The 14024-nt window shown below is 39.7% G+C and overlaps 1 protein-coding gene across 1 annotated transcript; it reads left to right on the top strand.

The window, feature by feature from the left end:
• The first annotated feature begins 3728 nt into the window (after window positions 1-3728).
• Window positions 3729-8904, top strand: LOC128804240 (splicing regulatory glutamine/lysine-rich protein 1-like). Its single transcript, XM_053971849.1, has 2 exons — window positions 3729-3827; window positions 8367-8904. The coding sequence occupies exons 1-2, from the start codon at window positions 3747-3749 to the stop codon at window positions 8565-8567; spliced, it is 282 nt and encodes a 93-aa protein (XP_053827824.1). The 5' UTR covers window positions 3729-3746; the 3' UTR covers window positions 8568-8904.
• Window positions 8905-14024: the final 5120 nt, after the last annotated feature.

Here is a 14024-nt window from a genome sequence, read left to right on the forward strand (position 1 = left end):
AAGTGAGGCATGTACCTTTGTGGTTAGCTGACCCAATTAGTGATAGAAATTTTCCTGATTTAGTAAGCAGGATATATGCCTTTATAAATCACTGTCTTAAATATAATCAGCAGTTTACCCATTTTAACAACAGAGCTGTGATTCTTTGATGCTTGGTTTTACTTTCTGTTGAAGACAGCTTATTGGGGCATTTTTCTCAAACACAGTGTTAAGCAAGCTAGTATTTTTGTATAAGTGCTCACTTCACAATGTCTTTACTAAAAATAATAGGCTGTTTTCACTAGGTGAAATGCTTTGTGAAGTCTTACAAATCAAATTCATTGTTCATTTTGAGTAGTTCAGTACTGAATAAGCAGCCGAGCCGTCTTCAAATGCAAATGGTTTCTTACCTTAACTTTACAAGAAAATGCAGTGAAGTATGGCATCATTTAGTCTGAACTCAGGACAGCAAAGGTCTGCTCAAAAGGATTCAAAAGTTCTTCCTTTGTCTACCAGTGAGTATAAGGTCAAAGTTCCATAATCAAAACATAAAATTTGGCAGTCATTTGAATCTGGAATTTCTTTCCAGAATTACATAAAATCACATTAGACAATAGTTTTTTGGCAATTAAATTTTTGTATAATATAAAATGCAGCTGTTCAACAGGGAGGGACTTTGTCCAGGCCATAACAGGCACTACTTCAATCATGCTGTGACATTGCCAGTATTCAATTAGTTTTGGCTAAACCTTGAAACATGTGCCTGAAATTATTGCCATCATCCCAACCCTTATATATCTTTTTCCTTCCCCACCTAATCATTTTCCTCTCTCTTTCATGCCTTACAGGTTATAAATCCATGCATAACTTAGAAATACATATAAATCCATTCGAAGTTGAAAACTGTCATTTTCACTGTGTGAGTGAATCAAACTATGAGCAGCTAAAGTTCTTTTGATGTTTCTGGAGATAGTGTTGGCTTTACTTCTTCATATTTCTCTCCCTCGTTTCCAGACAATTGGAAAAATATATAACAATGAAGGGATGTGCTGAAGTTTCCTGTTTTATCTTCCATGTGTGCCTGGGAAGAGGAGAAGATGCTGCCAAACCATCTTCCTCTGTTGTCAAGTTCTGCATATTTTTAGATTAGAGCAATAGCATTCAAATTGAGAGCAATTCTCTAGTTGCCAAAAAAAATGCCAGTGTGCCTAAATATTTCCCTAATTCTCACAATATTTACATCCTTGCAGGTAATTTCTTAGTTCTCTTACAGCTTCATAATTGGAAAAGTGACTCAGTGCTCCTTGTCTTCTCACACTGTGCATCTCCGCCCTAATGCAGGGGCCCTGGAGGTGACCCAAGTTGCCAAATGAGTGGCGTTCCCAGGCTGATGCTTCTTCCCAGTGCGCATCAGCTCACTCTTCCCTATAACCTGCTTCAGCCCTGTGAGGGAAACAGGGCCTTCCTGGGAATTTCTGCCTCTAATTGGAGAGAATATTTGCACCTCCTAGCAGCTGTATGTATACACACCTTACAAATCTGAGCAAAAATCTCTGCTGTGCCACAATAGCCCAATCCTGACAGAACTGACCACGGGGGAAAGATGTTTTTAAGGGCTTATTTCACTTCTCATTATCCTGCTCTGATTTTTTTTTAGTAATATATTCACTTCATATCTCTTAAGTTGAGCCTATTTTGCCTGTGATGGTATTTGATGAGCTATCTCTCCCAGTCCTTATCTCAACCCATGTACCCTTAGTTAAATTTTAAGCACTTTTTAAAAAATATCTGCTCCATTGTCCTGGTTTTGGCTGGGATTGAGTTACTAGCCACTAGTTACTAGTTACTAGCTGGTACAGTGCTGTTTGATTCAGTGTGAGAACAGCATCGATAAGTCCCTGATGTCTCAGTTGTTGCTGAGCTTACCCCGAGTCAAGGACTTTTCAGTGTCTCCTGCTCCACCAGTAAGCAGGTGCACCAAAAGCTGACAGGGGCAGGGGGGCCATGGCCAGGACAGCTACCCCAAACTGGCCAAAGGCGCTTTTCTTCCACATAACATCATTTCCAGTACATAAACTGGGGGAGGGTTGGAGGGGCTGACAGCTGATTAGGAATGGACTGGACATTGGTCAGCAAGCAATGAACAATTGCATTGTGCATTGCTTGTGCATTTTGGGGTTTATTCTTCTCTCCTTTTCAGTACTGTTGTTTCTATCATCATAATTTAAAGTATTATATTTATATTAGTATTATTGTATTAGTAGTACTAGCAGTAGTAGTAGTAGTAGCAGTAGTATATCTCTCAGCACTGCTATCTTCATCATCATCATCATTTTTTAAAATTATTAAACTGTTGTTATATCAAACCACAAGTTTTTCTTTTTTCTGATTCTCCTCCATATCCCACTGGGGGCAGAGTGGAGGAGTGAGCAATTGGCTGTTTGGCACTCAGTTGCTGACTGGGCTTAAACCACAGCACCCATTTATTCAATTTCCTGTGACACCATGTTTCAACATATTTAGTAGTTTTCTTGCTAAATGTTAAAAATAACTCAAAGTGATGACTAGACTCCCTTTGATTACACAGGGGTGAGAGGGAGAGAGCATGGACAAACAGGCAGCATTCTGACACTCAGTTAGCTCAAAGAGTAATCTCAAGGACTGAAAGTACAAAGCATGCAGTTACTTCAAGATTTGCAGGGCATGTATCTTCCTTCTGTGAATCCATGTGAACTGAAGAACTCACAAAACTCCATTGAAACCTCATTGAAAATTAGCAGAGCATTCTATGGGGCACTTCACTTTTCATTTTGCAACATTCCACATAATTTCTATGCTTTCCTATCTTAAGTGCACTTAGTGCTTTATCTGATCTCTTCTGATTTTATCCAAACATTCACAGTTTTCCTTCTGGAAACATCATTCAGCAAAAAGAAGCCCTTGCTGCTCTGGCTTGCTATTGATTCTCTAGAGCCTGTACATGTGGGTTTTGCTCACAGAAGCCCCCACTGAAGAAGAAGGTGAAGGACAACTGCTTAAATGCTACATTCAGCCTTTTTTTGTCCTTTTATATTTGACTTTGAACATGTTTTTCTATTCTTCTAGCTAAAAACTCATGGTTTTAGTCTCTCTCTTCCCCAGACCTTGTGCAAGATGCAGATTGGGTACTTCCTGCCGGACAGCATGTGCTTAAAGTTCTCTGATTATTCATCCTTGGAGCTCTTCCATCCTCTTTCACAGTCCTGGTTCTGCAGTGTATGAGCCACACAGAAAAATACATTCCCAGTCCATATGTTGAGGAGAGCTTGGTCCTTAAGGAGTCCATAAGAGCTCTCATCCATTCTGACTCCAGTTACATCAAGATCATCCCATGTTCTGTTAACACCCCATGCTCTCAAATCCATGCCTGCTGGACATCCTGGAAGTCAGAATGTCTCTGATCCCTGCCAGCTGTTCACCTGGAAGCCCTACTGAAAAGAGCACTCTGGAACTGAACCTAGACCCTTTTTGTAGCTGTTGTATTTACTCACTTTCTGCTGTCCCACAGTTCTGTGTCCTTCATCAGAAGAGAGAGTTGGAGCAGAGAGCTTTAGCAGAGCCTTTAGCAGAGTTTTGGAGGACAATGATGACTTTCAATTCTATGGTTATATGCTACATACTATGTAGAAACTGTCACATAAGCAACAAGGTATAGAATAAGTGGAGCTCAAACTATCCAGAAGGAATCACAAAAGCTCTGCAGGTAACAAGGTAGTGACAATGCCTATATGGAAAGGTCAGTAATCAGCCTTAGGAGGAATTTTTTGTCTACAGGAGACTGCACAGATTTTCTTAGACAAACAGATATAGTAAGTATGCCTTTTCTATCTCCCTGCCAGTGTCTCTATGAAAACAGAAATTAGAAAGTCAGGTCAACACTGCTGCCTGAATCCATCAGTTCTTGCAATCCCTCTCTGTCACTTGCAGGAAAAATCTATAGCTCTTGGGATGCCAAATCATACTGGGTAAAGCAAGATGGCTTGTTCTGCCTTTTCTTTGTTTTGCAGCCAATTGCTGGAGACTCCAGCAACAGTTTCAGTGCTGCAGGCATTCTACTTTTCTGATTTTTGCTAAACAAAATACTGCTAGATGATCACTTGTGCTTTTGTTCCTGTTGTTCCACAACACAGCATTGTATAGCAGTCTTACAGCCTTGCAAAAGATGCTTTCCTGTCTTGAAACAATTTTCTGTGAGCCAGCTGGGTCAAAATAATGACCAGTAGTGACCAGTTTGTAGCTCTGCTTTTCTGCAAACTGTTCAAATACAGCAACCATCAAACTGAAGCTTGTTAAGAAGTTATATAGCAGATATGAAGCATATAATTAAACTAAAAATGGAATGCACAGCCACAATTAATCGATAGTTCAAGATTAAATCTCATAAACTATCAAATAAAACTCACATAAAGAGGATTTGGAGCTGTGAGTAAAAACAGTTTCCATTGCAAAGTGCTCTGTGGTGAGGACATAAGGTTTCATTTGCAAAACAAGAAGCGCATCAAAGATATCTGAGTCCATCATCAACCTCTCCTCGAGATAGAAACAACCCACAGGATGCTGAATTTTGGTTAACCAAGTAGGTCAAAAAAGCAACACAAGTGGGAGATTTTACAGAACATTTTGAGTTTCAAGAGACAGAGATCTTATGTCCCTTCAAACTGAAAAGGGAAATGGAAACAATAACCCCATGAGGTGGTTCAGACACTACCATCATTCTGTGCTGTCTATTCCCAAGAGGATGGGATGCTTTTCCTCCTGCAAATGGCTTCTGTAATGCATCATCCTATAAGGTAATCATATTACAGAAACAAGACCACATAAGCCACTGGGAAAAAAAAAAAAAGTTTTGTTGAAACAGAAATTATTTTGTGTAACATGGCAACTGAGAGCACATTATAGCCCTAAGCATTTGAAGTTTTCTGAGCAATGTGAGCTGACTCTTTTGGGGAAAACCACAGCTTCTGAAAATTATTTTAAACCTACATTCTAACCATGTTCGTCTTCCCCCTGCTTCCCATTATCATTTTGCATTGGTTTTATGAAGATACCCATAGTTTAACTTGCCTCTAGTGATGAGGTCTCAGTACTCTAGAACTAGGTCCAGTTACAGGCCTCAGCCAGGCTAATAACCTCTTTAGGGAGGCACCTCAGTACATGGTAAGGACCCCTCATCTCGTTTCCTATGCAAAATAAACCTCACTTTGAGGGCTGAAGTGATACTCTTCCTTTACTCAAATTCACTCTAGAAGTATGTAGAAACTCAGAATTAAAGGAGATGACACAGCACAAGCCTCCTTTGAGTCTAGAGGCTGGAAATGTTAGTTAATTAAGAGTTCAAGTAGCTGGCCAAACTGTGATTCTTATACTGTATGAAGTAGTTCCCACTTTCACCCTTATACTGATTAACTTGATGAAGACTGAGCACCAGGATAAAAAGTTTTAATTGCTTGTGAGATTAAACTCATGTTGGTAATATCAGGGGATTGTTCTGTGCATTTTAATAACACAGCTGCAAAGTTATGCCATATTGACAATTTAAACGTTGTAAGGAGTATATAATAAAAGGAAAACAGAGAGTTAATCTGAGCTAACAGGAGGTGACCTATGTGAGAGCTAATCAGATCTGCAGGTCTGGACTATTATGGTGCACAGCTTGGAGTTTAAAATGATGCAGTTAATGTTAGATTTTTCCAATTACATGGTCTGTGCAACACCTATGGGCCTATCCACCATCTCTAAAAAACTGTAAATCTTCTGCTCCTTTATTCACTAGGGTGCTGCTTCTAATTTTAGAAAGATGAGTTGAGTCATGTCATTGGGTTTTCACTGGCCGGATGTACAAAAACCCCATTAACAGATTCCATGTGTTAGGAGCAATGATCTAAGCAAAGGACCTGGCCAGCAGCTGTCATTACTTGGAGGAGACAGCTTTACTCCAGAACATATCATGGGTATATCTGGTATAATTCTCACTGTTCTTGTATTTATCAGTTGTTCATAACTCAGTATGGTGAACTATTGCTAATCTGCCTTTCCCCATTCACAGATAACAAAATTAATTTAATCCAGCTAGCTGTATATTCCTGTTATAATGCCTTCAGTGATGAGAAATCACTGGAGAATATAAATTCAACTGTGTATCTATATTTACACCTTGCAGATCTCATCCTAAATTTGTGGTGTGGAAGAGAAATCTACTGTCTTCCACCATCTTAGAAAGACAAATTGAGTCATGTCATTTAGTTTTCACTGGCTGGTTGTACAAAAACCCCATTAAAAACCCCCACTCTGGTTTAGCTCCTAGCCAAGATCCAGAGGACATCCTGTCAGCTTAAAAACACTCACAAAAATGTCAAATGTCTGACTAACATTACCTAATCCAAAGATTGCTTTGTTACAAGCAGAGCAGGAGCCACATCTTTGCTTCATTGTTTCTTTCATGCATGAAAGGCATAACTTTTAGCAAATAATAGTGATCTGTGGCAGGTCCTTTAAAATAAATTAATGGCCAAATTCATAACAAAAGTCCTTTCATTAATATCCTGTGAACAATCTTCTGCAATTAGATAGTGAAGCACAGGGGCAGCATGATGTCCCACTTTTGTGGCTCCTAAAAATTATTGCTGTGTTTGGGGAGGAGCCAAAAACATAAGAGAAAGCACTGTCTGGATGATAATCCCTTCATTATGCTTCATCATTTACTACTTGTATCCTTTAGGGAGTCCAAACAGGAAACTAAGTAAGCAGCATCCCTAAGGAGCCCCAGAAGGTGTCAGAACATTATGTTTTGATGACCAGGAAGCTGCACATTGTGTTGTCTAAACCCCATTCTCTTATTTTTCCACTAAATACCTGAGTTAGAGCCTGGTTCAGGCACAGACTTATTAATATTTCATGTCCATTTTAAACCTTTTCATATTCACCTCCACTGCACTGCCTTCCCACTTTTTGTTCATATGTACAAATAAGGCATTATCTGATCTCATGCTGCTTCTGTATTAGTTTGTATTAAAAATAATTATTTTTTTCCAGAAGGCACTGGAAAAAAAATATACTCCCTACATTTGCTCTGCATAGTAACTTATAGGTTCACAAAATAAAAGCATTTAAAATTTGCCACTTGTTAGAGGCAATGTGACAGAAGAACAGACATATAAGGCCAAATTTAGAGGCCATACAACCCTTGAGACAATCTCTTGTCTCACACTATGGCCAGCTGCAGGTACTTGTAAAAACAGCAGTTGAGCAAGGCTAATGAGGGTTTTGTCTGTGTTTGTTATACTTTCCTATTTTCCAGTAATAACATTTCAGGCATCCCATCAGCAAAAGGTCATGTCCCTATTCAGTAGCTACAAATTAACTTTCCCTTCATAGCTCTCTCTAGTCTCTATTTAAACTTCTTATCTTTCTTGCCCTCACATCCCATGGAAATGACTTGCACATTAATCATTCAACACTAGCCACACACTATGATTAAAAAGGAATGCTGCTGCTTTTTCTTCATCTGCCACTCAGTAATAGCTGAGCAGCCTTCACTCTGATTATGTGAGAAAGCATGAACACCTCTTCTCTTGCTCACTTTCTCCATCACCATTCGTGACTCAGAGGATCCTCTTTGCATTTCCAAGCTGAAGAGCCTTCTGGCAAAGCCATCCCACACCAGCAATCATCTGTGACACCCTCCTCTGTGCTGTATTTTGTTAGTGGTTGGAGGACTAGGATTATGTGTTCTTTCCAAGGCACTGATGTGCTTGCTTTGGTGCAGCCACTTATTCTATGTACCTAAACCTACACTGAGTCTGGACCCTTTTAGTGCCATTCTCCATTCCTTTCCTAACTACACTAGAGAGCCCATCTGACAGACTGGTGCTCATCACTGAGCTGTTGCTTTCAGAGAACTAGTCACAGGGATATCCATGTGAGAACATAGCTAATGAAGAGCAAGCTGTTCAGACAGTGATTACTGTCTTTCCAGGTACAGCTAATACTGGTTTTCCACAGGATTTCTATTTTTCTACATGAAATTTAAGCCTCTTATTTTATCAGACAGTTCTGCGAGAAGATTTAATAAGACCCTTTCACAGCCCTTACAGTATGTTTTAATGTATTTGAGTAGCCTACGTAATTCTGAAGTACATGCAAAGTCTGTCACTTGCCTTTTTGAGAAAAACAAACTTTAAGTACCAGCACAGAGGTCAGTAGGATCCCTGCATCAGTGACCTGAATCTGCCTAAGGCAGTATGAAATACCATCATTTTTTACTTAATAGCACTCAAATAAAATTGCAGACTAAAATACCCCTAACAGTGAGTGAGAATGCAGATACTGCTCCCTTCTCTCCCTTCTAGATTGGGAAGGAGAAGGAGAAGGAGAAGGAGAAGGAGAAGGAGAAGGAGAAGAACAAGAACAAGAACAAGAACAAGAACAAGAACAAGAACAAGAACAAGAACAAGAACAAGAACAAGAACAAGGAGGAGGAAGGAGAAGAGGGAGGAGAGAGGAGAAGGATTGATGCTTTCTCATGTGAATTGCATTCATCTTGCAGCTGATTCATATAAATGAGCTGGGTTTGATGTTGCAAAAAGCTCGAGTTTCTCACACTGTGCCACTCTGAAGCTGTTCCTGGTCTGTGCCAGTGATGAGCAAGATATTTCAGTCTATGAATGAGGAGACGAAGTGAGTTGTGAAAATATTGTTCTTTCTTCTTGTCTTATCAGTAGAGACTGAGAGGAAATCCAAAAAGATCTCTGGCAAGCCACATGCTCCAATAGTATCTTGAATTTGAATATGAATGGGAAGTGCAACTACCAGAGTATTATCAAAATTAGTTCAAAAAGCCTGTGGAACCTCATCACTCTAAAATCTAAAGGATTTATGAGGAAACAAAAAAAAATCCTTTTGGAGAAGAGATCAAAGCAATTTCTTTTCTTAGCACGTTGGTTTGAAGAATAATTCTTTCTAAGTTTTTCAGCAGAAACTTAAATAACATCCTAGTTCCTGAAAAAAAGCCAAAATTGCAAGGATGAGAAAGATTCAATCTCATGCTTCACTCACTTTGGGACAAAGAATTCATCCTGGCTCTCTCATCTCCCGGAAAAAAAAAAATTCACAGAAATTACTTTGGCCAAAATTAATTAATTTTTAAGATAAGTTTAGGTTTCAATAAATGAGTATTTTCCAGTAACTAAAGTTTTAATCAAGAAAACTGTTCTCAGTGACGGAAAACTTTCTATTTTGTTTTATGAGGTTGTGTGATTAAGTAAATTCCTGTTTCTTTTTTATTTTTACTTTAATTTGAGCCCAACTGTACCAACTCACTCATTGCACTACACACATAGCAAAAACGTATCCTAACTGCTTAAGCACTGAGACCAGCTGCTTCTGTCTTTTGCAGAGCATGCTAAAACTGAAAGGCCCTCTCTGTGTTTTTATAAGTTATTTCACTTCTTCTAATATTATTTAGATTACTGGGACCTTAAATGAGCCACAGCTAAACCAAAGCTCTGTCTGGCAGTACATAAGCCCATGTCATGGCAAGTAAAGCCTACTTGGAGCAGTAATCACTTTTCCTCAAGGAAAAAAGTTTTTATTCTCTTGCTTAGCTTCAGTCTTCATGTAGTAGGAACTTAACACTTAAATATTTCAAGGGGTTGGAAGCTTCCAAGCTTCCAACATTTATAAGAGTACAAGTCAAGTGAAATCTTGCTTTTCTGCAGTTGTATTGTCACATAACTCACTCATTCTCAAAATGTGCCAACAGGGCAATTCTCACTGTGCATGCAGGATAGGAGCTTTGATGTTAGTGGAAGCCCTGCCCTTAATCTGAGTGAGAAGAGGATTGTACCTCACTGTATGCTTCAAGTATCACTCATCCCTTTAAACCACATGCTCCATTCAGGTTCATTGCAGCATCTACTCCTGTGTCATGCCAGTGACTGGGAGCAAGCTGTGCTCTCTGGGAGCCAACTGCGTGTGCTAATTATTGAAACAGACCTTTAAACCCCTACTATGCAAGAACTGCATCAGCATGCTGTTTCCAGCATGAGTCCTATTTGTTCTGAGCCCTTTGAGCAAGAGTTTCGGGCAAATGGATTAACTGGAAAAGACATCTGCAAGGCTCCCTTATCTCTCTGAGAAGCAGTCATTTAAAGGAAGAGCTGTCACATGTCACAACCAAATGCTCTTAAGGAAAATCTCCCACCCTTTCCCCCAAAGCATTACTTGCTTTTTTACTTCACTTTTGAAAGCCAGTCTCATTGCACATCTTCTCTTTGCACAGGAAAGTGCTATGTATCCCAGTGACGTATGCTGTCAGGATCTGTGATATTTAGATGCTCCCGAGATTGTAGAACCTCTCTGTCTTTCAGCCCCACTGCCAAAACAGGAGTCGTAATTCTCTGTGCTGGTTTTCAAGGTTGTTTATTTCTTCTTATCTAAAATATTTTCTCTCTGACCTGCTGCAGGTCTGTCTTGCAGGACAGCTTCTTCTGCTTACAGATCTGATCTGCTTCTGACTAAACTTATTGGAGAGGATTGGTTACTTACAGGGTGATGTTGATGGAAAAATGGAAAAAATGGAGTTTTAAGTAAGTTTGAAGAGACACAGATATATGCATATCTGTATAAAGGCAAATCAGTTTCTCTTTTGCTTCATATTCCATGAAGTACAGAAGACAGCCCTGATCCTGCTTGGGATACTAATACAGCAGAAATAATGAGTAACTGCCGACTAGACTGCTTGACTGCAATTACTCATGTATTATATTTTGTGCAAACTGCAGCCCATAATAACAATCCACAACTGCCTTTGGGAATCTCAGTCTCAGCTGGAAACGTGTGCACAGTCTCTGCTGAAAATATTTCCATTTATTTTCAGGAAGCTTCAGCTCTCACTCCTTACACTGAATGTTTTTCCTGACCTAACTCTTATAAGGCCCTTTCACTTCTGGGTTCAAGTTATCCACTGAGCTCATATACCCACTGAGCCCTTAGTCTGAAGAGAAGCAGCACTGAAGATAGGACAGTGCTAAGAAAAAAAAACGCTAAGGGTAAATCAAACAAATATGAGTACCTATACTCTGATCATGCTGCTGCCAACCTGTCTGCCTTTACTCCAGGCATTGCATCTTTCCAGAATCACAGTTTTGGGCATAAGTTTCTAAACTTTCAGAATCATAGGCTGTCTCAAGTTGGAAGGAAACCATAAGGATCACTGAGTACAACTCCTTGTTCCTTCCAGGACTATCTAAACCTGAATCATAGAACTAAGCATATGGACACTAAATTCTGTTTTGCTTTTGGACAGGGCTGGTTTTGTTCTGCCTGCCTGACCACATCTAGCACAGTTTGCTCTCACAGGTACTTAAATTATGTAGTACTACCAAAGCTGTCAGGGTGGTATGTCCCTGTCTCAGCACCTTCAAAAATCATGCAGCTTCTTCAAAGCAGCATCCCAAGAGCCTTCTGAGCTGTGTTGGGAAGGGATATGCTTGAATGATAGGCACATTTTGGTCACCAGCAACTGGCAGACTAGGTATGAACTGAAAGGACAGCTGTGTGTAATTAGGAATACAGGCAAGCTGTACAAAATTAAGAAAGAGCCAATTAATCTCAGGCCTAACACTTAGTTTTTAGCCAAAATATTACTGAACAATCTCTCTGAGTGATATCTTATGTCACAGTTCTATTTTTTGAAGAGAAAACTTGATGAAAACTCTAGGATCTTCCCCAGCACACTTCACTGCCATCTGTATTGCTAAATTAAAAGCTGCTCTGTGCTCTCAGACCTTGTTTTTTCCATGGCTGCTGGTGAGGACAGCTTCACAACACAGTTGCCAATAACTGCAAATTTCACCCAGCCTTTGACTAATCCTTACAGGAATTTCAGCCCAGTGTAACACAACATGGATGGTTGCCAACTTTGGCTGGGTGCCAAGCCACGTACTCTGAGCTGGCAAATTTATGGTATATTCAGCAAGGATGTACAGGTAAAATGTGTGTGGAATGGGAGCAGGTTTTGCTCTTTGTGGAGGATCCATCTCCTTGCAAAGGCTTCTTGCAGCCTCCCAGTCCAGTGGGCCAATTGCCACATGCAGGCAGGAGCTCATGGTTTGTACCATCTGCAGCTTTAAAACCACAGGCCAACCTCCATCACTTGACCCTCTTGGAAGCATGGAGGCAAGGCAAGGAAAAGATCTTCCTTATCATATTATAATTGTTTTTATCCTTAGAATATAAATTGAGTTGCTTCCACCTGATCGTCAACTTTGGCATGTAAAAATCCCATAAACCAATCAAATGTGGAAGAAAAAAAAAAGTGAGGGTAATAATTTTGTTAAAGGAATTTGCTTTACAATTAATTTTATTCAGCAACAATCTGACTAGCAATTATATTTTTTATGGTGAATAACCATTAGAAAGCTACACAGTGGCTATGACCTTGTAGTTCTGAGCTATAAATTTCAGATCTACTTTTTGGAAGACATTTTTATTTCCTTTTTAATTTCTTCCAAGGTGTATCAGTGTTTTACAGTACCTGCCACTGAAAATGCAAATGTGCTTATTTGAAACTGGTTACAAAACTACCAGAGGACAATCAGAACCCTAATTCAATAGAAAAGCCTTGAGCAACTTTCACAGGCTGCATGATCAATATGAGTGTCAATGTGAATAACCCGACCTGTTTGTTAACTAACCGCTGACGTCCAAATTCCTGCAGCCAAAATAGCTGCTTATAAATCACCCAGAAATCAAACAGTGAAGTAAAGAAACTGCAGTGTTTCCCTGGTTAAAACAAATAACATAGGTTAGAAGCTTAGAAAGAAAGAAAGAAAATGATGAATAAAGGTCTTTAGGTTCTTTTGGAAATGCAAAATCACAAAGTTAGTTATAGAGCTATACTGTTATTTGATCTGTGGATCTGAAATGTATATTTATGCAAAAGGTGTATTTGTGTCCACAGACTTAGAAAGGCAGCATGAGGAAGAGGTGTTAAGGTGAATTTTGCATCCTGCTATTCATAAATGTCACTTAAGGCTTCCAGAGAAAACCTCTTGGATTTTATGGCATACTGAGCTCAAACAGCTCTCTGAAGCTCAGCCTCAGAAAATGAAATGCAGACCTGGTATTTCTGTCAAGAGGTTAAACTACATCTCTTTCTCAAGAGAAGCAAAGGGAAAATTTGGTCCACTGGAAGGGACTCAGCTCTCACTTGCAGATTGAGTCTGGCTTTTGCTCACTTAAATTTTTCTGATTAAGGAATGTTTTCAGCTTGCTCCAGCAAAAGGTCTGATAGAAAATGAAAATTTTCTCTGCTTCAGTGCACACAAAGAAAAGGTTGACTCTGAAGTAGTCCATAAAACTCTGATAAAGCTGTTTGAACTACAGAGAGAAGCCTGACCTGACACGTTAAACCAATGCATGTGTACATTTCTGCTTGCATGAAGGGGGAGTGACTCCATAAACCCTTGCACAGGACCCTGAATGTAAAAGCTAGGATAGCTTGAAAGGATGCCACAAGGGCATCTAATCTATGCTTTTGTCATGAAGTACAGCTGGTAGAGCTGCAATATTCAGATAGATATTTAACATACTCATAGAGATTTCTTAGTGCCCCTGTCATGGTTTGAATAGCACCTGGCAACTCAGTCCCACACAGCCACTCACTTACTTCCCCAACCCCATTGGGATGCAGAAGAAAATTGGAAGAGTCAAAGTGAGAAAACTTGTGGGCTGAGATAAAGACAGTTAAACAGGTAAAAGCATGCTAGCAAAGCAGAACAAGAAATTCATTCCCCACTTCCACTGGCAGAGACATGTCCAGTAATCTGCAGGAAAACCAGGCTACTTCATAGGTAATGGTGACTTGGGAAGACAAATGCCATCATCCCAAACATGTCCACCACTTCCTTCTTCTTTCACCAGCTTTATATGTTGAGTATGATGCCATGTGGTATGGGATATCTCTCTGGTCAGCAAGAGTCAGCTGTCCTGGCTATGTCCCCTCC

Source organism: Vidua macroura, chromosome 2 (assembly GCF_024509145.1).
Source record: "Vidua macroura isolate BioBank_ID:100142 chromosome 2, ASM2450914v1, whole genome shotgun sequence".
Taxonomy (NCBI): domain Eukaryota; kingdom Metazoa; phylum Chordata; class Aves; order Passeriformes; family Viduidae; genus Vidua; species Vidua macroura.